This window comes from Erinaceus europaeus, chromosome 11 (assembly GCF_950295315.1).
Source record: "Erinaceus europaeus chromosome 11, mEriEur2.1, whole genome shotgun sequence".
NCBI lineage: Eukaryota > Metazoa > Chordata > Mammalia > Eulipotyphla > Erinaceidae > Erinaceus > Erinaceus europaeus.
The window spans coordinates 120,275,187-120,298,885 of NC_080172.1; the positions used below are offsets into that span (position 1 = coordinate 120,275,187).

The 23,699-nt window shown below is 49.0% G+C and overlaps 1 protein-coding gene and 1 pseudogene across 4 annotated transcripts in view; both read right to left on the minus strand.

Annotated features, from left to right (window-relative positions):
* Positions 1-17,783, minus strand: part of USP48 (ubiquitin specific peptidase 48) — an 84,513-nt gene extending 66,730 nt beyond the window's left edge. For 2 of the 4 annotated variants that reach the window (XM_060202351.1, XM_060202350.1), the window contains exon 1: positions 17,456-17,783. In XM_060202351.1, coding sequence (XP_060058334.1) covers positions 17,456-17,589 — 134 coding nt within the window. In that variant the 5' untranslated portion in view covers positions 17,590-17,783. The remainder of the gene's footprint in view (positions 1-17,455) is intronic. The other 2 variants (XM_060202349.1, XM_060202348.1) reach the window with 1 other exon arrangement.
* Positions 17,784-22,269: 4,486 nt separating this feature from the next.
* Positions 22,270-22,870, minus strand: LOC103123693 (small ribosomal subunit protein uS12-like; annotated as a pseudogene).
* Positions 22,871-23,699: the final 829 nt, after the last annotated feature.

The window sequence follows — 23,699 nt, forward strand, 5'->3', positions numbered from 1 at the left end:
GCAGAGAAAAGGAAAGAGCATGAAAGTAGAAAGCTTCCATAGCAACTGTTGCTAATGTTTTAACCAGTGGGATTAATTAATACCCTGCAGGCAGGGCGGGTCTCAGGCAAAACAATGACTATGTGAATAGACCATTGTATCCACGATGGAGCAGAGCAGAGGGGCTACTCAACACTTTGCCACTCCTGAAGCACCTGGTCCAGGTGGGAGCAGGGGCTCAAAGCTGGGTTCTCGCGCAAAGTAAAGTGTGCAATCACTTTACTATGTGATGTGCCACTGCCCCTCTCCCTTTTTAAAATGAATTATTTTTCCCCGTTTAAAAGGGCAGATAGAAATGGAGGGTGGAAATAAGGAGACAGACAGAGACATCTGAAGCACTGCTTCTCCACTTTTGAAGCTTCTCCCCTGCAGGTGGGGGTTGGGTGCTTGAACCTGGGTCCTTATGCTCACTGCTCACAGTTCATCTTTTTTAAAAGAAAAATGTACAGCTCAAGTGATCCGGGATGTGGGGGGAGTGGATAAAACATTGGACTCTCAAGCATGCGGCCCCAAGTTCAATCCCCAGTAGTACATGTACCAAAGTGATGTCTGGTTCTTTCTCCTGCTCCTATCATTTCTCATGAATAAATAAATAAAATCTTTTAAAAAAATGTATAGCTCAGGATGTGGTGAGTGAATAAAGCAGCCAACCTGCAAACATAAAGCCCCGAGTTTGATTCCTGGCATCACACATTTCAGAGTAATCGGCTCTTGTTCACTAATAAAGTAAGCCCCCACACCTATGGACATCTAATCTTTGACAAAGGTGCCCAGACTATTAAATAGGGAGAACAGAGTCTCCTCAACAAATGGTATTGGAAAAAATGGGTTGAAACATGCAGAAGAATGAAACTGAGCCACTATATTTCACCAAATACAAAAGTAAATTTCATGTGGATCAAAGACTTGAATGTTAGACCAGAAACTATCAGATACTTAGAGGAAAATATTGGCAGAACTCTTTTCCGCATAACTTTTAACAAATCCAATTACAAAGAAGATTAAGGCAAGTATAAACCTATGGGACTACATCAAATTAAAAAGCTTCTGCACAGCAAAAGAAACCACTACCCAAACCAAGAGACCCCTCACAGAATGGGAGAAAATCTTTACATTTACATCAGACAAGAGGCTAATAACCAGAATATATAAAGAGCTTGCCAAACTCAACAACAAGAAAACAAATAATCCCATCCAGAAATGCGGGGAGGACATGGACAGAATATTCACCACCAAAAGGCTGAGAAACACATGAAAAAATGCTCCAAGTCTTTGATTTTCAGAGAAGGGCAAATAAAGACAACAATGAGATACCACTTCACTCCTGTGAGAACGCCACACATCAGAAAAGGTAAAATAAGAATGGTCAAGGAAAGCAGATGACCACAAACATTTAAGGGTATGCTAAAAAACTGACATGAGCCAGTTAAGAGGACAGTTTGAAGACTCCCAGAGGTCAAATCTAGAACAATTTGGGCAACTGAATAAATAAGATTAGCTACTGTATAAAGCAGAAATCCAGGTGCAGGAGGCAGTGCAGCAGGAAAAGGATGGGCTCTCAAGAATGAGGCCTAGGGCGGGGGAGACAGCATCATGGTTATGCAAACAGACTTTCATGCCTGAGGCTCCTAAATCCCAGGTTCAATCCCCCACCACTGCCATAAACTAGAGCTGAGCAGTGCTCTGGTGTCTCTGTGTCTCTCTGCATCTCTCTCAAGAAAATTAAATAATAATAATAATAAAAAAAAGGCCTCAAGAGTTTGATCCCTGGCATCACATGTCAGTGTGATGCTTTGGGTGGGGAGGGGGAAGAAGTGTGAGTGAGCTGAGTGTGTGTATCTATTAAAGATATTTTTTAGGGAGTCGGGTGGTAGGACAGTGGGTTAAGTGCACATTGTGCAAAGTACAAGGACTAGCGTAAGGATCCCTATTCGAGCCCCCAGGTCCCCACCTGCAGGGGAGTCACTTCACAGGCGGTGAAGCAGGTCTGCAGGTGTCTATCATTGTCTCCCTTGTCTTCCCCTCCTCTCTCCATTTCTCTTTGTCCTAAAGACCAAAACAAACAAACAAACAAAAAAAAAACCAACAAGGGCAACAGAAGGGAAAATAAGGCAGAAGTTGAAAAACAAGATCAGAAAAGAAAACACTAGTAGAACCTGAACTGGAATTGGTTTATTGCATCAAAGTAAAAGACTCTGGGGTGGGTGGGTGGGTGAGAATACAGATACAAGAAGGATGACAGAGGACCTAGTGGGGGTTGTATTGTTATATGGAAAAATGGTAAATGTTATGCATGTAGAAACTACTGTATTTACTGTTGAATGTAAAACATTAATTCCCCAATAAAGAAATTTAAAAAATAATAAAAAAATATTTTTTTAATTTTTAAAAAAGGGAAAATAAATTTAAATATATATATATATATATATATATATATTTTAAATCCAGGGATGGGGGTCTGGGCGGTGGTATAGTGGGTTAAGCATACATGGCATGAAGTGAAAGAATGGGTGTAAGGATCCTTGTTCGAGCCCTAGCTCCCCACCTGCAGTGGGGTCGCTTCACAAGCAGTGAAGATCTGCAGGTGTCTTTCTCTCCCTCTGTCTTCTCGATTTCTCTCTCTCTCGGTCCTATCCAACAACAGTGACAGCAACAACAATAATGATAAGGGTAACAAAATGGAAGAAATAGCTTCCAGGAGCAGTGGATTTGTAGTGCTGTCACCAAGCCCCAACAATAGCTCTGGAGAGAATAAAATAAAATAAAATAAAATAAAATTCCAGGGATGGAGAACAGGCAGTGGTAAACCTGGTTAAGTGCACACACATTACAGTGCATAAGGATACAAGTTCAAGCCCCTGCTTCCCACCGGCAGGGGGAAAGCTTCAGGAGTGGTAAGGCAGGGCTGCAGGTGTCTGTATCTCTTTCCCTCTCTCAATTTCTGTTTTTTTTTTTTTAATTATCTTTATTTATTTATTGGACAGAAACAGCCAGAAATCAAGATGGAATGGGATAGAGAGGGAGACAGACACCTGCAACAGTTTTGTCAATTGCAAAGCTTTCCCCCTGGAGGTGGGGGCCAGGAGCTCAAACCAGGGTCCTTGAGCACTGTAACTTGCGTGCTTGACAAGGTGTCCAAGCCTTTCCTCTCAATTTCTGTCTCTAATAAATTAATTAATTAAAAATTCTTTTAAAATATTCAAGGCTGGGTGATGGCGCACCTGGTTGAGTGCACATGTTACACTGCACAAGGACAAGAGTTTGAGCCCCCAGTCCCTTCCTGCAAGGGAAAAGCTCCATGAGTGGTGAAACAGTGTTGGCAGGTATCTCTCCCCCCATCTTCCCTTTCCCTCTTGATTTCTGACTGTCTCTGTTCAATAAATTAGGAAAGACTATAATTTTAAAGATTTATTTTTTAAAAACCTAGGGCTGGGGATAGAGGCTAATGGTTATGCAAAGACTCATGCCTGAGGCAGCAAAGGTCCCAGGTTCAATCTACCGTACCGCCAAAAGCCAGAACTGAGCAGAAATAAACAGAAATCGAGATCCACAGTGTGATGGATGGATGTGTTCTCTAATCTGGGGCATCAGGTTCTCATGCAATTAAAACCAAACAATTCCCAGACAAGGATTTAATGGGTGTGTGTCCAAACACAAGGCAGACACCACTCAGACAACAGTCTGGGTGCTGAGTGCCAATGGTATGTGAACTGGTGGGGGTCAGGCTGCTGATCAGTTTTGATTGTTGAGGGTCTGGACACAGGTGCTCTGGGAGCTCATTACTGCCCCCTGGTGGCGCCACACCAAGTTTGTGCTTAAAGGGAAATGGGTGTGGGGTGGAGAGGCAAGGAAATAGCTTAGTGATTATGCAAAAGAATTTCATGCCAGAGGCTCCAGGGTTCAAACTCTAGCACTAACCTTCAGGAGCCAGGTTTAAGTCAAAGCCAGCTTGGAAAACAATTTACTAAAGGTACAGAAGGGGGTTAGGGGCAGATTTAAATTAACTGAAAATGGGAGTAGCACAGCTAGTTAATAAGTGCAGGTGGCTTAACCCCTTTAGGGCCCCTGGCTCCCCACCTGCAGGGGGGTCACTTCACAGGTGAAGCAGGTCTGCAGGTGTCTGTCTTTCTCTCCCCCTGACTTCCTCTCCTCTCTCCATTTCTCTCTGTCCTAACAACGACATCAATAACAACAAGTGCTGGGCGGAGGGTAGATAGCATAATGGTTATGCAAACAGACTCTCACGCCTGAGGCTCCAAAGTCCCTGGTTCAATCCCCTGCACCACCATAAGCCAGAACTAAACAGTGCTCTGGTTAAAAAAATAAAAATAATAAAAATAAAATATATACAATAACAACAAGTGCAACAACAATAAAAAACAAGGGTAACAAAAGGGAAAATAAATTTTAAAAATTTTTAAAAATAATAAACTGCACCTCTTTAAACCAGACTTGTTAAGTGCTCTGGAAAATAAAAAATGCTGAAGAACTGTTCGTGCCTGAGGCTTCAAAGTCCCTCTGATCAAGTCCTGCACTACCATAAACCAGAGCTGAGCAGTGCTCTAACTTCTTCTTCTAGCGTTTGCCCTTCTTCCGTAGCCAGTCAACAGCGTCAGGTTGAGCCTGATGTAAAGTTTCGAGACCTCCTTTGAATCTGGAGAGGTGGCAGTCGTTGACTATGTGGGTCATAGTCTGTCTGTACTGATGCACTGGACTATAAGCCTGGATCCTCAAGCATTAGGTTATGTCTCAAGAGTTTCATGTGCCAGAGTGATGCTCTGGTGCCATCTCTCTCCTTCTCTCCTACAAATATATGAAGACAATCACAGCCACACTGACTTGGCCTTCTGGATACACAAAGACAGTGGAAATGTGCTTGAAGCAAAGTATGCACTCAGTCTTTCAAATCTGGCTTTTTTAATCAGTTGAAAAACATCACCTTATCCATGAGACAAAGCTGAGATAGAACACCAGTCCCAAGCAAATCTATAGCTTTGGGGTTCTTATGACCACACTACTTACATCAGGACAAAAGAGGCTCAGCTCTGAGATGGCTTCGCAGAAAAGCTGGGCACTTGAAATGCCTGGGGCTCCCCTTTGATCCTTGCACCCCACACCTGACAGGCACTCTGGCTCCTCATTTTTCTCTATGTCATAGGAAATAAGTAAAACAGGTTGTTGGGAACATGTGTGAGCCTGACAGAGCTTAGGGAGAACCACCCCCCCATCTTTGGATGGAGGTCTGAGAAGATAACCTCTTGGTAAGTCTCTCTCAACCGAGGTGAGCATAAGGGGGGAAACTCAGACTTGGTTCTTTCCTTCTTGACTCTCAGGCCCACAGATACCCCAGTACTTCCCTCCATTAACTGCAGGCCACATGGCCGCAGATTCACTCATTCAAAGTCACCTTCTGATCACAGAAGAACACACCTTATCACACACTTCATCACAAACCTCAGACCCCAGACAAGAGAAATTCCAAACTATATGGCCTTTTGATATCCATCTTCTCTCTGTCTCACCCTTCTGGTTTAACCCCTATGCTTCTCTGGAATACCTTTGGATAATTAAGTTGCTTGTGTTATGGAAAATAACTGTCTTGTATCTCATCAATTCCTGTCATACCAACCCCCTACCTTAGGGGCATGCTGACTGTTAAGAAACCTGTAATTTCTGTCATATTGCAACAATAATTACCTCCATTGCTTTTCTATTTAACTCATGTCCACTTTGCCAATAAACGGACTCTAGGATTCTGGGACTCAAGGACTCAGATTCTAGATTCACGCTAAGAGTCCCCTGGTGTCTTTTACTTCATGTCACCCCTGTCGTGAGCGAGAAAGAACCAGCCCGTTACCTTTCCCCTGGAGGACACCCTGCCGGAGAAGGAGAGAGACACCCCGAAAACAGGTATCTTTAAAGGGGAGAGGGGGTCTGGGGAGGCAGCATAGTGGTTGTGCTAAAGACATCTTTCTAAGGTGCTGAGGTTCAGGTTCAGTCTCTAGCACCACCATAAGCCAGAGCTGAGCAGTGCTCTGGTCTCTCCCCATCTCTGTATCTTTTGAATCAAAATAAATACTGGAATAAAAAAAAAGTGGTCCAGAAGGTGGTGAAGCAGATAAAGCACTGGACTCTCAAGCAGTGCGTGTACCAGAATGATGTCTGGTTCTTTCTGTCTCCTATCTTTCTCACTAATAAATAAATAAAAATATTTATTAATAAAAAGAGGGGGGCTATGGTGGCATTTCATTAAAAAGGAGTAACTTAGGCTATCCAGTTCAAGCTTTCCAAATTGTGGTAAAAGCTTGTTTAAGTCTCTTGTGTGAATTTTGGCCCCAAAGGGACAGAACTATTTAACATGGCCCCAAAGGGATGAGATGACCTGGCACTGACAAGTGGGTCTGGCAAAAGACACCTAAAGCTGAGTACAATTTACAGGAACTGTTTCTGAAAGAAAAACAGTACTAAAATAAATAAATAAATAAACAAACAGGGGCCAGGTGGTGGCGCACCTGGTTGAGCACACACATTACTGTGTGCAAGGACCCAGGTTCAAGTCCCCGGTCTCCACCTACAGCGGGGAAGCTTCCTGAGTGGTGAAGCAGTGATGCAGGTGTCTCTCTGTTTCTCTCCCTCTTTATCTCCCCCTTCCCTCTAGATTTATGGCTATTTCTAGCCAATAAATAAAGATAATAAAAAAAACCCAGTACTTTAAAACTGAATTTGCAAAGAAAGGTGACAGGCAGAAATTCAGTCCTTTGTTTCTTCTTGCCTATAGTCTTCAGGGCTAACAGTTTCAGACCACTGAAATAAAGAAATGCAAAGAAAACCATGCAGATCCAGAGAGCCAGATGACCTGGTGGCTTTAGGACTGTATCTCATTTACCCTGAAATCCCTACTTGTTCCCCCCTTACCCCCCTAGAGACAAACAAGACAGTAGGCTGGGAAGATGAATCAGACTGTACAGGCCTACAAAAGGAACTGGGGGGTCCAAATCTCCCTCTGATTAATAAAATAGATCTTAAAAAAACATATAGGGGAGTCGAGTGGTAGCACAGCGTGTTAAGCACACGTGGTGCAAAGCGCAAGGACCGGTTCAAGGATCCCCACCGGCAGGGCAGTTGCTTCACAAGCGGTGAAGCAGGTCTGTAGGTGTCTGTCTTCCTCTCCCCCTCTCTGTCTTCCCTTCCTCTCTCCATTTCTCTCTGTCCTATCCAACAATGATGACATCAACAACAACTACAATAAAAAGAGCAACATCCTGAAAAAGGCAAAAATTACTTATTCTGAAACTAAATCTTAAAAAAAAACAACATAGGGGTTCGTTGGTGATGCCACCTGTACAGCACACATGTCAGTGTGCAAGGACTAAGGTTCAAGTGTCCAGTCTCCATATACAAAGGGGAGAAGCTTACTGAGTGGTAAGGCAGTGTTTCAAGTGTCTCCCTGTCTCCCCATCACTTTTAATTTTTCTTTCTCTATGCAAAATATATATTTTTTAAAATAGTGAAAGGGCTGAGGACATAGCATAATGGTTGTGCAAAAGAGACTCTCATGCCTGAGGCTCTAAGGTCCCAGGATCAACCCCAGCCCCACCATCAACCAGAGCTAAGCAGGGCTCTGGAGTTCCCCCTCTCATTATATATATATATATTTAAAAACAGCAAACACAGTGCACACTGACCATATCTGCAGTGTGGATGAGCAAAGGCTGAGCAGTGTGGTCAAGGAGGCGGCATAGTACATAGGGCACGCAAGTCTCCAGCATGAGGTTCAATCCCTGGCAGCACACATACCAGAGTGATGATCTGATTCTCCTTCTCCTATCTCCCGTTAGTAAGACCTTTTCTTTTAAAACTCTTAGTTCTTAAAAAATTACCTTTATTCATTTGATAGAGACAGCCAGCTATAGAGAGGGAAGGGAGAGACAGAGACACCCACAGCCCTGCTTAAAAGTTCCCCCTGGAGGTGGGAGCTGGGGGGCTTGAATTCACTGTAATGTGTGTGCTCAAACAGGGGCACCAACACACAGCACTCTATTCTTAAATTCTTTACAGGAAAAAAAGGAAGTCAGACACAGAAGGAACTACAATGTATATCAATTGTATACAAAGTTGCAACAGGCAAAATGGTCAGCAGTTCAGCAGAGGAGAGGAGACAGTGTAGAAAAGTCCAACAGGTCTGTCTTGGGATGCTAGTTAGCATTTGTTTAAACCAGAGTACTTACTGCTCACCTCTGGCTTATGACACTGAACCTCACAGTCTCCAGCATGAAAGGCTTTTGCATAACCACTTAGCTATATCCCACCCCTACTTACTTTTTTTCCAGACAGAGGCGGGTAGCATAATGGATATGCAAAGAGACTCTCACAATCCCCCCACCATCAGCCAGAGTTGAGCAGTGTTCTGGTAAAACAAACAAGAGACAAAGGGCGGGAAGAGGCAGAGTGAAATCACAACTGCAAAATTTCCTTCAAACATTGGCCTCATAGATGGCAAAGAAGCAGTGCTCCCCTTTAAAACTATCACACGCAGGAGGAGAGAAGAGAGAGTCAGAGGGCAGCTGAGGAGACAAACCAGAGCACTACTTGGTACCTGCAGTGCCAGGGATCAAACCTGTAACCTCAGCACCCAAGTCCAATGTTTTATAAATCAAGCTATGTTCCTAGCAAAAACATTTTTTTTCACTCATCAGTAGGGCCTCACACATGCCTCCCTGGGCCAATTTGTACACTCCTCATACCAGAGGAAGAGACAGACTTCAGGATTCCACCAGTGCTGTTCACAGTGCTCCCATGTGAATCAAATCCAGTTTGACACATAAGATTATGTGACCCACCAGGTGAGTTATCTTACAGACCCTAAAAAACGTTTAGGAGGAGGGGCTGGGCGGTAGTGCAGAGGGTTAAGTACACATGGCACAAAGCCCAAGAAGCAGTGTAAGGACCCCGGTTCGAGCCCCTGGCTCCCCACCTGCAGGGGAGTTGCTTCACAGGCGGTGAAGCAGGTCTGCAGGTGTCTCTTTCTCTCCCGTCTTCCCCTCTCTCCATTTCTCTCTGTCCTATCCAACTACAACAACAGCTATAACAATAATAACAACCACAAGGGCAACAAAATGGAAAAATAGCCTCCAGGAGCAGTGGATTCCTAGTGCAGGCACCTAGTCCCAGCAATAAAAAAAAAAAGTTGGGCGGGGGAGATAGCATCATGGTTATGCAAACAGACTCCCAGGCCTGAGGCTCCTAAATCCCAGGTTCAATCCCCCGCACCACCATAAATCAGAGCTGAGCAGTGCTCTGGTGTTTCTCTCTGTGTCTCTCTCCCTCTCCCTGCATTTCTCTCAAAAATAAAATAAAATATTTTTTTAAATTTTTTAAAAATATTTTATTTATTTATTCCCTTTTGTTGTCCTTGTTGTTTTATTGTTGTAGTTATTATTGTTGTTGTCGTTGTTGGATAGGACAGAGAGAAATGGAGAGAGGAGGGGAAGACAGAGAGGGGGAGAGAAAGATAGACACCTGCAGACCTGCTTCACCGCCCGTGAAGCGACTCCCCTGCAGGTGGGGAGCCGGGGTTCGAACCGGGATCCTTATGCCTGTCCTTGTTCTTTGCGCCACCTGCGCTTAACCCGCTGCGCTACAGCCTGACTCCCAAAATAAAATATTTTTAAAAGGTGGTGCAGTGGATAAATCATTGAACTCTCAAGCATGAGGTCCTGAGTTCAATCCCCGGCAGCACATGTTACACGGTGATGTCTGGTTCTTTCTCTCTCTTCCTATGTGTCTCGTGAATAAATAAAAAAATATTAAAAAAAAAAAAAGGTGGTGGAGGGAGCAATAAACAAGAATGAATAAGTCTTTGGAGGGTGACGTCACCTAGATTCTAAGAATGCAGTAGCATTCTTAAACATGGGATCTGTGAATAGGGTTAAGGGCCAGCTATATAATGATGGATGGGAAGCTTTTGGGAGACAGGCAGTGGGGCACTCGGTTGAGTGCACACATTACCAAGTACAAAGACCTGGGTTTGAGCACCCACTCCTCCTCCCCACTTACAGGGGAAGCTTCACAAGTGGTGAAGCAAAGTCATAGGTATCTCTCCTTTCTCCTCTTCCCTCACAATTTCTCTCTCCTGTCAAATGAAGCAAAAAAAAGGGGGGGGGGGATGTCTCGGATTCCTAGCGATAACATTGGTAGTAATAAAGAATAAAATAATGAGTGGGAGTATATAGTATGAACGTTATGCAGAGACTCTCATGCCTGACGCTCCCAAGTCCCAGGTTCGATTCGCAAGCCACCATAAGCCAGAGCTGAGCAGTGCTCCGTTTAAAAATAAGTAAATAAAATGAAATAAATGTAAAAAAAACATATAATACATATGAAAATGAAAGTAGACTTAATAACTGGGTTGGAGAGACAGCATAATGGTTCTGCAAAATACTTTTTAAAATTTTTTTATTATCTTTATTTATTGGATAGAGAGACAGCCAGAAATCAAGAGAAGGGGGTGATAGAGAGACAGACCTGCAACACTGCTTCACCACTCATAAAGCTTTCCCTCTGCAGGTGAGGACCAGGGGCTTGAACCTGGGTCCTTACACACTGTAACATATATGCTCAACCAGGTGCACCCTGCCCCGGCCCCCTGCAAAAGACTTTCATGCCAGAGGCTCTGAAATCCCAGGTTCAGTCCCCAGCACCACCATAAGCCAAAACTTTGCTGTGCTCTTGTCTCTCTCTGCATCTTTCTCTCATTAAAATAAAGTAAATATAAAAAACAAAACAAACTGGAGTCGGGAGGTAGCACAGCTTGGTTAAGCACACGTGGTGCAAAGCGCAAGGATCCCGGTTCTAGCCCCAGCTCTCCACCTACAGGGGGGTCGCTTCACAGGCGGTGAAATGGGTCTGCCGTGTCTATCTTTCTCTCCTCCTCTCTGTCTTCCCCTCCTCTCTCCATTTCTCTCCATCCTATCCAACAACATCAATAACAATAATAACTACAACAATAAAACAACAAGGGCAACAAAAGGAAATAAATATATTTTTTAAAGTTACTATGGGGGGCCGGGTGGTGGCGCACCTGGTTGTGTGCATGTTACAATGCCCAAGGACCCCGGTTTGAGCCCCCGGTCCCCACCTGCAGGGGAAAAGCTTTGCAAGTGGTTAAGTGCTGCAGTTGTCTCTCTGTCTTTCTCCCTCTCTATCATCCCCTCCCTCTCAACTTCTGGCTGTCTCTATCCAATAAATAAAGCTAAGCGAGTGCTCGTTTTAAAAAGGGAGTCTGGCGGGCGCAGCCAGTTAAGCACACGTGGTGCAAAGCGCAAGGATCCCAGTTCGAGCCCCCAACTCCCCACGTGCAGGGGAGTCGCTTCACAGGTGGTGAAGCAGGTCTGCAGGTGTCTTTCTCTCCCCCTCCTCTCTCCATTTCTCTCTGTTCTATCTAACAATGATGACATCAATAACACCAACAATAATAACTACAACAACAATAAAGACAACAAGGGCAACAAAAGGGAAAATAAATAAAATTTTAAAAATAAGTAATTTTTTAAACAAAGTTAAAAAAAGTTACTATGGGGGAGTCAGGCAGTAGCGCAGTGGATTAAGCACACATGGCACAAATGGCAAGCACCTGCGTTCAAACCCCCCCCCCCCCCCCCCGCAGGGGAGTCGCTCCACAGGTGGTGAAGCAGGTCTGCAGATGTCTACCTTTCTCTCACCTTCTCTGTCTTCCCCTCCTCTCTGTCCTATCCAACAATGACAACATCAATAACAATAACTACAACAACAATAAAAAGACAACAATGGCAACAAAAGGAAAAATAAAAAATTTTTTTACAAAGTTACTGTGGGTATGGGAAGCAGCTCTGTGGTAGAGCAGACTTGCATTATGAACTGCAAAAGTTCAGTTATTTCTGTTTTGTTTTTTTCCACCAAGGTTATTTGTTGCTGCTTGGTACCTGCAAGGCAAATCCACCACCACTCCTTGTGGCCACTTTTTTATTATTATTATCATTAAACACAAATTGAGAGGGTAGGCAGAGAAAGGGAGAAAGAGCTCTACTTCACTGCCCATGAAGTTTTCCCCGCACACCTTCTGAAGACGAGGACCAAGGGCATGAACTTGAGTCCTTGTTCACAGTAATGTCTATAAGCACCACCACCCGGCCCTTAAATTCTATCTGGGGCTCAGGAAGTAGTACATTGCCTATGGTGGTGGAATTTCAAGCAGGAATTCTACCCTGGCTCTGCATATGCTGGATTGATGCTCTGGTTCTTTTTCTCTGCCTCTCACTAATAAATCTAATTTAAAAAGTCTAGGAGGTATAGCAGGCTAAAATACTTGACTTAAAACATTTGGTCCTGACTTCAATCCTCAGTACTACACATGTGCTGGGATGAAGATCTGGTTCTTTCTTTTTATCTGGGTAATGCACCTACTTTGTCCTGGTCCAGCCCCCACCATGCTGGAGGAAACTACAATACTTCCCTCCCAGTCTATCTTCCCTCATTCTTTCTATTGAGAATGGGTGAAGCTCTGAAGCCACACTAACCTACACAAAATGTTACATCTGTGGTCCTGGAGGAGGGGCAGGAAGTGTGAAGTGCTGAGTTCAATTCCTAGTTTCCACTCTGGAACTGCCTTCCCCTCTTCACTCTAATAAAATTTGAGGGGCTGGGCAAGGCAGTGGTGTACTAGGTTGACCCCATGTGACTATGTTCAAACCACTAGTCACCACCTGTAGGAGAAACAATTTCTCTGTCCAATCAAACAAACAACAACAAAGAAAAAAAACACAGGAAAATGGCTGCTGGGAGCAGTGGATTCATCATATTGGCATCGAGCCCCAGTAATAATCCATGGCAATTTAAAAAATACTGGTGGAGTAGATAGCATAGTGGTTATGCAAAGAGACTCTCATGCCTGAGGTTCCAAAGTCCCAGGTTCAACCCTAGGTACCACCATAAGCCAGAGCTGAGCAGTTCTCTGTTAAAAAAAAAAAAAAAAAAATCAGGTGCTGGCTCTCTTGGTTTATCTCATGTGTTACAGTGTGCAAGTACCCAAGCTCAAGTCCCTAGTCCCCACACACAGGGGAAAGCTTCACAAGTGGTGAAACAGAGCTGCAGATGTCCCTGTCTCCCCATCCTTCTTGATTTATCTGGATCTATCTTATAAATAATAAATTAATAAAACATTTTTAAAAAATACAAAAAATTAAATTTCACCAATGAAAAAGAATAGGATACTATTTCTACTAATCAGACCGGCGTTTGAAGTAGGGATGCCTGGGCTGCTGTGGTATCTCCCATCTGGAAGTCATCCCAGGTGAAGTCTGAGTGAAGGCAAGGTAAAAGGAGGGTCACAGAACCAGGTGGTACCACATCAGACTGAGCACACGTTACCAAGGACCTGGGTTCAAGCCCCCAGAACCCACATGCAGAGGCAAAGCTCCACAAGCAGTGAGACAGTGCTACAGGGGTCTTCCCTCCTATATCCAATCAATAAAATATACTTTTTCTTTTAAAGAATCAGAACTGCTATATTTAGAGTTTGGGGTAGAGGAGAGAGAGCAAAATGGGTATACAAAGACTTTCATGCTGCAAGTCCACAGTCTCAGGTTCAATCCCCAGCACGATCACAAGTGACCTAATCACTGTTTTGAAAAAAAGACTGTTTTTAATGTTATTTTAGCGAGTGAAAGAAATACACAGAGAATAGTACAGAGATAACACAGTACTGTTCAGCTTTCGCTTATGGTGGCACTGGGGATTGAACCTAGGAGCTTCAGGCATGAAGGTCTTTTGCAGAACCATTCTGCTACCTGCCCAGCCCCATTCAGTCTCATATTCTACATACACTTTTCTGTCCTCTTCTGACCTACCCTGTGGGCATCTTTGGGCTCCAACACTCCTCAGCACATACCCCCAAGTGGCCTGTCTAGCCAGCCCAAGCCTGTATTTCTTTTTGCCTTTTATTTATATATTTATTTGCCAGCAGAGCTGTCGTTGGGGCTCTTCACCTACACTATAAATCCACTGCTACTAGTAACCGTTTTTTTCTTTTCCTTTTTTAACGTTTTCTGTTTTTATTTGACAGGACAGACAGAAATTGAGAGGGGAGGGGAGCCGGGAAGAGAAAGGCAGACACCTGCAGACCTGCTTCACCGCTCATGAAGCATCCACCCTGCAGGTGAGGAACTGGAGGCTCGAACCCTGGTCCTTGGGCACAGTGATATGTATGCTTAAACGGTGTGCCACCACCGGCCCACACGTCTATTTTTATGGATACTCTGGAATCTAATTTTGCTGAGAAACTGTCTAGAGCTTAGTACCTCACACATGGGTGTTTATCTGTCACTCCAGTCCTTACTGGCTGACTCAAATTTACCCTCCTTGTGACCCAGAATCCCAGTGCTCAGAATTAGTCCTTTGCTTCTGGAAGGTCCTTAAACCCCTTTCATTTCAAACCAAACTGAGTTCCAAAGGTTCTCAACTCTAGTCCCACTTGCCAGCACGGAGCTCACTGCTTCAGCACCCCCACGGCTCCACATTCCAGCACAACCCTGAGGGTGGGGCGGAGGCACCCGGTGCCCGCAGGCTGGGCACAGCAAGGCTTAAGGGGGGGGGCAGGTCAGCACCTGAGCTCACTCCAGGGCTCGGGTTCGAGTACAAGCACAACGGGGGAAGGGACAATAGAACAAGCCAGCTTACTGGACAGAAGCGGGCGAAGCACAGGGAAGGCAGGTGAGGAGGCCCAGCAGTGGGCACCCCATCAGGCACGGGTCCTCCCCCAGCATGGGGACCTCTCGGAGCATGGGCATCGGCCCCTTGAGCACGGAGACCCCTATAGCATGGGCAGCCCGAGCATGGAGACCCCGAGCATGGGCACCCCGAGCATGGAGACCCCCGAGCATGGAGACCCCCGAGCATGGAGACCCCCGAGCATGGGCAGCCCGAGCATGGAGACCCCCGAGCATGGAGACCCCCGAGCATGGAGACCCCGAGCATGGAGACCCTCGAGCATGGGCACCCCCGAGCATGGAGACCCCGAGCATGGAGACCCCGAGTGTGGGCACCCAGAGCATGGAGACCCCCGAGCGTGGAGACCCCGAGCATGGAGACCCCCGAGCATGGAGACCCCAAGTGTGGGCACCCAGAGCATGGAGACCCCAGAGCATGGGCACCCGGAGCATGGGCACCCGGAGCATGGAGACCCCGAGCATGAGACCCCCCGAGCATGAGACCCCGAGCATGGAGACCCCCGAGCATGGAGACCCCCGAGCATGGAGACCCCGAGCATGGAGACCCCGAGCATGGAGACCCCCGAGCATGGAGACCACGAGCATGGAGACCCCCGAGCATGAGACCCCGAGCATGAGACCCCGAGCATGGAGACCCCCGAGCATGGAGACCCCGAGCATGGAGACCCCCGAGCATGGAGACCACGAGCATGGAGACCCCCGAGCATGAGACCCCGAGCATGAGACCCCGAGCATGGAGACCCCCGAGCATGGAGACCCCCGAGCATGGAGACCCCAAGTGTGGGCACCCAGAGCATGGAGACCCCAGAGCATGGGCACCCGGAGCATGGGCACCCGGAGCATGGAGACCCCGAGCATGAGACCCCCCGAGCATGAGACCCCGAGCATGGAGACCCCCGAGCATGGAGACCCCCGAGCATGGAGACCCCGAGCATGGAGACCCCGAGCATGGAGACCCCCGAGCATGGAGACCACGAGCATGGAGACCCCCGAGCATGAGACCCCGAGCATGAGACCCCGAGCATGGAGACCCCCGAGCATGGAGACCCCGAGCATGGAGACCCCGAGCATGGATACCCCCGAGCATGAGACCCCGAGCATGGAGACCCCCGAGCATGAGACCCCGAGCATGGAGACCCCCGAGCATGGAGACCCCCGAGCATGGGCACCCCGAGCATGGAGACCCCGAGCATGGAGACCCCGAGCATGGAGACCCCCGAGCATGGAGACCCCGAGTGTGGGCAACCAGAGCATGGAGACCCCCGAGCATGGAGACCCCCGAGCATGGGCACCAAGAGCTTGGAGACCCCGAGCATGGGCACCCCGAGCATGGGCACCCCGAGCATGGAGACCCCCGAGCATGGAGACCCCGAGCATGGAGACCCCGAGCATGGAGACCCCGACCATGGAGACCCTCGAGCATGGGCACCCCCGAGCATGGGCACCCCGAGCATGGAGACCCCGAGCATGGAGACCCCGAGTGTGGGCACCCAGAGCATGGAGACCCCCGAGCATGGAGACCCCGAGCATAGAGACCCCCGAGCATGGAGACCCCGAGTGTGGGCACCCAGAGCATGGAGACCCCAGAGCATGGGCACCCCGAGCATGGAGACCCCCGAGCATGAGACCCCGAGCATGGAGACCCCGAGCATGGAGACCCCCGAGCATGGAGACCCCGAGCATGGAGACCCCCGAGCATGAGACCCCCGAGGATGGAGACCCCGAGCATGGAGACCCCGAGCATGGAGACCCCGAGCATGGAGACCCCCGAGCATGAGACCCCGAGCATGGAGACCCCGAGCATGGAGACCCCCGAGCATGAGACCCCGAGCATGGAGACCCCAACATGGAGACCCCCGAGCATGGAGACCCTGAGCATGGATACCCCGAGCATGGATACCCCGAGCATGGAGACCCCGAGCATGGAGACCCCGAGCATGGAGACCCCCGAGCATGAGACCCCGAGCATGGAGACCCCCGAGCATGGAGACCCCGAGCATGGGCACCCCGAGCATGGAGACCCCGAGCATGGAGACCCCCGAGCATGGAGACCCCGAGCATGGAGACCCCGAGCATGGAGACCCCGAGCATGGAGGACCCCGAGCATGGAGGACCCCGAGCATGGAGACCCCTAGCATGGAGACCCCGAGCATGGAGACCCCGAGCATGGAGACCCCCGAGCATGGGCACCCCGAGCATGGGCACCCCGAGCATGGAGACCCCCGAGCATGGAGACGCCAAGCATGGGCACCCAGAGTATGGGCACCCCGAGCATGGAGACCCCCGAGCATGGAGACGCCAAGCATGGGCACCCAGAGTATGGGCACCCCGAGCATGGAGACCCCCGAGCATGAGACCCCGAGCATGGGCACCCAGAGTATGGGCACCCAGAGCATAGAGACCCAGAGCATGGAGACCCCAGAGTATGGGCACCCCGAGCATGGAGACCCCGAGCATGGAGACCCCCGAGCATGGAGACCCCGAGCAAGGGCACCCAGAATATGGGCACCCCGAGCATGGAGACCCCGAGCATGGGCACCCCACTGAGGGCTGAGCAGAAACACCAGGATGGCCGTGCCTCGGGGACCAACTCGCCGCCTGGACGGTGACGCGGCCCCGCCCTCCCTCCGCTCCGACCCCCGCCCCCGCCCCACCTGCACACGCCGCGGAGGCAGGGCTCCAGCCGGATGCGGTAGGCGGCCTCGATGTGCTCCTGCGACACGTCCTCGGGCCGCACCGTCTCCGCCCAGCGCCAGGCCGCCTTCTCCAGCTGCAGCCGCGGGGCCATGGCCCGACTCCGCCGCACGGGGTCCCAGTCCTGCCGCGACACGACGCCGCTGCTCAGCAGACCTGCCGCTCAGTCACCTGCGCAGCCGCCGCACGACCCGCCGCAAAGCGCCGCCGCACCCGACAGCCCCCGCGCCGCCGACGTTGCCGCGTCCTCGCGCGGCGCATGCGCGCTCCCAGCAGCCCTCGCGAGGCCGCCGCGCCTCCCCCGACGAGCCTGAGGCCGCCCGGCGCCCGGGCCCTCGCGCACTCCTCCCGTCTTCGGGCTGCCCCGGAGCCTTGTGGCGGTCACACGAGAGGCTGCGCTCGGCGCACCCTAGAGCCCCTGGGCCGCGCACCGCGTTGGCGAAGGGGCCGGCCGGCTTCCGCAGAGGGAGAGTTCCTTCCCAGGCGCGGGAGCCGCTTAGGCTGCGAGCCCTGCCCTCTGACGTCGCGGCAGGCGCGGGGCTCCCCGGAAGCCTGGACTGCAAGTCCCGTGGTGCACCGCGCCGGACGTGCCCCTGACCGCGGCATGGTGGGATTTGTAGTCCGTTTGTGGGCGGGGCCTGGGGACGGTCGCTCGGTCGGGGCGGAGTTGCCTGCGGGCCCAGGCTTCCTGGGAGGTGCTGCGTCTGCTCCGGAGTGAGGGTCTGAGGTGCCGCGTCTGCTCGGGAGTGCGGATAAGAGGTGCCGCGTCTGCTCCGGAGTGCGGGTCTGAGGTGCCGCGTCTGCTCCAGAGTGCGGGTCTGAGGTGCCGCGTCTGCTCGGGAGTGCGGGTCTGAGGTGCAGCGTCTGCTCGGGAGTGCGGATACGAGGTGCCGCGTCTCCTCGGGAGTGCGGGTCCGAGGTGCCGCGTCTGCTCGGGAGTGCGGGTCTGAGGTGCCGCGTCTGCTCGGGAGTGCGGGTCTGAGGTGCCGCGTCTCCTCCGGAGTGCGGGTCTGAGGTGCCGCGTCTCCTCGGGAGTGCGGGTCTGAGGTGCCGCGTCTCCTCCGGAGTGCGGGTCTGAGGTGCCGCGTCTCCTCGGGAGTGCGGGTCTGAGGTGCCGCGTCTGCTCGGGAGTGCGGGTCCGAGGTGCCGCGTCTCCTCGGGAGTGCGGGTCCGAGGTGCCGCGTCTCCTCGGGAGTGCGGGTCCGAGGTGCCGCGTCTCCTCGGGAGTGCGGGTCTGTGGAGACTGGCGGGCCTCCAGTGCTTAGCCGCCGCTCCCTTCCCGGTCAGCGCTGCAAGCTCCGAGGGCCGGGCGACAGGCGTCCACCTGCTGGCGAGGCCGCGGGCGCTGGAGAGAACGGGCCGGGCCGGGCCGGGGCGGGGCCGCAGCTGGTGCCCGAGGCTCCCAAGCCCCGGGTTCGGTCCCCAGCACCACCGTCAGCCAGAGCTAAGCAGGGATAACGATAATAATAACGAGCGAGAAGGGGTCTTTGCCGCGGGCGAGGGGAGGGCGAGCTGTAGAGCTGGAAAGTCTCCTTCCGGCCCTGGCACTGGGGCGTGGGGGCTGCGTGGCGCCTGGGTTCGAGCCCCTGGCTCACCTGCAGGTGTCTCTGTCCTTGAATATATATATATGAATCTGGCGGTGGCGCAGCGGGTTAAGCGCAGGTGGCGCAAAGCGCAGGGACCGGCGTGAGGATCCTGGTTCGAGCCCCCGGCTCCCCACCTGCAGGGGAGTCGCTTCACAGGCGCTGAAGCAGGTCTGCAGGTGTCTCTCCCCCTGTCTTCCCCTCCTCTTTCCATTTCTCTGTCCTATCCAACAATGACAACAGCAACAATAAAACAAGGGCAACAAAAGGGAAAATAAATATAATTAAATTTTTTTTAATTTAAAAAATATATATATTGCCACAGAAGCAGTGGGTTCATAGTGCAGGCATTGAACCCCAGTGATAACCCTGGAGGCAAAAAAAAAAAAAAAAGGAAAAAAAGTTTTCTAGAAGTATGTCCTCACCTACATTGCCAGCATAGAACTGAGCCAGGCCAGGAGGACTGTCCCAGTCCACAGGGGACCTGGAGGAAGGTTGACAGGAAGGAAGAAGCTTGCTGTGAGTCATAAGCATGATTCTGAGCTTGGGAGAAGATTTACCTTCAGGGCCACAAAGAGCAAAAAACCTTGCTTGCCTGAGGCGCCAACCTAAATCAGAGCTAAACTGTGATCTGAGAAAGAAAGAAAGAAAGCCTTCATCTGAGGCTCTTTGAGAGGGTTAAACCTGGTGAGTGAAATTCTAAATTAACTAGCGTACACATAGAGGCTTTATAGTTTTTTGAATACTAAATGTAGATAAAGTGGTTGTGTGTTTGTGAGAGAGAGATAGCATAATGGTTATGCAAAGAGGCTTATGCCTGACACACAAAAGGTCCTAGGTTCAAACCTGTCTCTCTCTCTCTCTATTTTTTTTTAAAGATAGAATATGCTTCACCCCTTGCAAAGCTTTCCCCCTGCAGGTGGGGACTGGGGGCTCAAACGAAGGTCCTGGTGCATTGAAACTTGTGCACTCAACCAGGTGCGCCACCACCTGGCCCTTCTCCCTTTATATCTGTCCCTTCCCTCCCGACTTTTGGCTGTCTCTACCCAATAAATAAATAAAAATAATTTTAAAAGAATAGAAATTTGCACGATAGATGTTTACATCATGTTGGCATTTGAGGTAAGAAAGCTCTGCTGTGAGGTGCCAGCAAAGCTGAGTGAGTGGAAGCAAAGCTGCTTGTTTTTTTTTTTCCTCTTGGGGTAGAGATGTATTTGCATTTCTTTCTTGGTGAGAGGAAATGCAGAATAGGAGACATCCAGCCAGCATTTTGTTTAGGCCAGAAGATCTGCAAACCTCCCTCTGACCTCAGAGCTTCTCTGCATGTGGCGCAGTTTTTTTGTTTTGTTTTGTTTCTAATTTTTTAGTCCTTTATTATTGGATAGAAGCAGACAGAAATTGAGAGGGGAGGGGGAGATAAAGAGACAGAGAGGCAGAGACACTTGCAGCCCTGCTTAACCACTTGTGAAGCTTTCCCCCTGCAGGTGGGGACCAGGGGTTTGAACCCAGGTCCTTGTGCACTGTGATGTGCACCACTGCCTAGCCAACACCCCCCTCCCCCTTTTTTTCTTTACTAGAGCACTACTCATCTTTGGATTATGGTGGTGTGGGGGGGTTAAATCTGGGACTTTGGAGCCTCAGGTATAAGAGTCTCTCTATAACCATTATGCTGTCTACCCTGACATCCCTTTTATTTTATTTTTTTATATTTATTTTCCCCTTTGTTGCCCTTGTTGTTTAACATTGTTGTGGTTATTGATGACATTGTTGTCAGGACAGAGAGAAATGGAGGAGGGGAAGACAGAGGCCAAGAGAAAGACAGACACCTGCAGACCCGCTTCACCACCTGTGAAGCGACTCCCTGCAGGTGGGGAGCCAGGGGCTCAAACCGGGATCCTTGCGCTGGTCCTTGCGCTTTACGCCACCTGTGCTTAACCCGCTGCCGCACAACTCCCTCCTTTCTAATTTTTATTGGATAAGACAGAAATTGAGAGGAGGGAGAGAAGGATAGGCAGACACCTGCAGACCTGCTTCCCCACTCCTGAAGCAACCTCCCCTTGCAGGTGGGGAGGTGGGGCTTGAATCCCCATCCTAGTGCTTGGTGATATGTGTGCTTAACTGGGTGCTCCACGGCCTGCACCCTAACTTCATTTTTCTCTGTGGCTGTCCAGCTTTGCCAGGAGCATTTGTTTTGAGTCATCTTGCCCCTCTGTCATGTATTAGGTGGCTGTATATGTCTGGACTCATTTCATTTCTTTTGGAATTAGCAGTCCACAGGAGATAGACATTCTCCCTGGAAGAGATAGACATTCTCCCTGGAAGCCACCTGAGAGTGGGGGAACTGGAGTGTTGCTTCTCCAGAGGTCATCAGCTGCTGTGTGTGGGAGTGGTCAGCCAAATACTCCAGTGCCCTGTTCAGGCCAGCCTCCTATCCTATCTCTTTTCTTGGTTTTCTTCAAATTCAAGTCTGTCTCTAGACCCAAACCCTACACTATCAGAACAAAATGAGTTGAGTTAAATTCTTTTTTTTTTCCCCCAGAGCCCTGCTCAGCTCTGGCTTATGGTGGTACAGGTAATTGAACCTGGGACTTTGGAGTCTCAGGCATGAGAGCTTCTTTGCATAACCACTATGCTATCTACTCTTACCCTTGAATTAAACTTTTTTGATTTTTTTCTTTTTTCTTATTCCTCCACTGCAAAAATAAACTTCTGACTATCTCATTATTACTATTATTTTCCCCTCTCCTAATCCACTTCAGTAATTTTAAAATATATATATTCTACTTTCTACCCAAAGAATTATTTCATAATTTACTTTGTCACTAAATTTTTTTATATTTGTTTTCCCTTTTGTTGCCCTTTTGTTGTTGTTGTAGTTTCTATTGTTGTAATTGATGTTGTTAGGACATAGAAATGGAGAGAGGAGTGGAACACGGAAGACGGGGGGGGGGGGGGGGGGGGGGGGGGAGACAGACACCTGCAGACCTGCTTCACCAAAGCGACCCCCTGCAGGTGGGGATCCTTAAGTCCTTGCACTTAGTGCCACATGTGCTTAACCTGCTGCGCTACCACCCAACTCTCTTGAATTAAATTCTTAAAAGGCATTGGTTTTAAGAACTTTATTTTTTAAATTAATTATTTTTGATTTGATAGAGCAGAGCAATTCAGACAGGGAGGAGAGATATATACAGATAAAGACACCTGCAGCTCTGCTTCATTCCTGTAAAACTTCTGTCCTGCAGATGGGCACTGGAGGCTTGAATCTTGGGCCTTAGTCATTGTTTTTTTTTTTTTTTTTTTTTGGTATGAAAATTTATTACCGCTGCACTTTCATCATCAAACTTAGGATCTTGGCCTTTCCTTCTTGCCTTTATATAAAGCCAAGAGAGAGACATTAGCCACTTTGACACCTTAAACGAGACTCCAGGAATGTCACCAACAGCGTGACCTTTACGACCAAATCCAGCAACCAGAACTTGATCGGTTTCCTCAATAAAATTCAAGCAACCATCATTGGGCACAAAGGCTGTGATTTTTTTTTTTTTTTTTTTTGCCATTCTTGATCAACTGAACTGTCAGACACACTGATAGCAGAATTTGGCTGTTTGGCTTCAACCCCTACTTTTTCCAGCACAATCCCCTTGGCATGGGAAGCACCTCCAAAAGGACTGGCCTTCAGGGCCATGCCCAGGTGGGCTTTCTTGTACTGCTTATCATGCCACTTCTGGTCCTGCCGGTGGCTAAGCAGCATCCTGGCAGTACAGAGACCACGACACTTGCCCATCCTGCCCATCACACCAGCCCAAGTGAAAAGGGCCTTAGTCATTGTTATGTGTATGCTCAAACCGGATCACCATTACCCCTGCCTATTTTTTAAATTATTAAAGAATTTCTTGGGAGCTGGGCGGTAGCGCAGATGGTTAAGCGCATGTTGCTCAAAGCGCAAGGAGTAGCATAAGGATCCCGGTTGGAGCCCTCGGTTCCCCACCTGCAGGCTGTAAAGCAGATTTGCAGATGTCTGTCTTTATCTCCCCTCTCTGTCATCCCCTTCTCTCTCCATTTCTCTCTGTCCTATCCAACAACAATGACATCAGTAACAACAACAATAAAAACAAGGGCAACAAAAGGGAATAAATATTTTTTAAAAAATTGGAAAAAAAAAAAAAGAATTTCTTTGCATCTGGGCGTTAGTGCAGCGGGTTAAGCGAACGTGGCGCAGGATCCTGATTCAAGCCCCCAGCTCCCTACCTGCAGGGGGAGTCGCTTCACAGGTGGTGAATCAGGTCTGCAGATGTGTCTCTCTCCCCCTCTGTCTTCCCCTCCTCTCTCCATTTCTCTCTGTCTTACCCAACATCAATGACAATAATAATAACTACAATAAACAACAACAAGGGCAACAAAAGGGAATAATTAAAAGAATTTAAAAAAGGAATTTCTTAAGAATGAGTCATTTGGGGCAGGGGTAGATAGCATAATAGTTATGCAAAGAGACTCTCATCCCTGAGGCTCCAAAGTCCCAGGTTCAATCCCTTGCACCACCATAAACCAGATTGAACAGTGCTCTGGTTAAAAAAAAAAAAAAAAAAAGAATGAGTCATCCTGTTCTGAGGAAGGAAGGGAG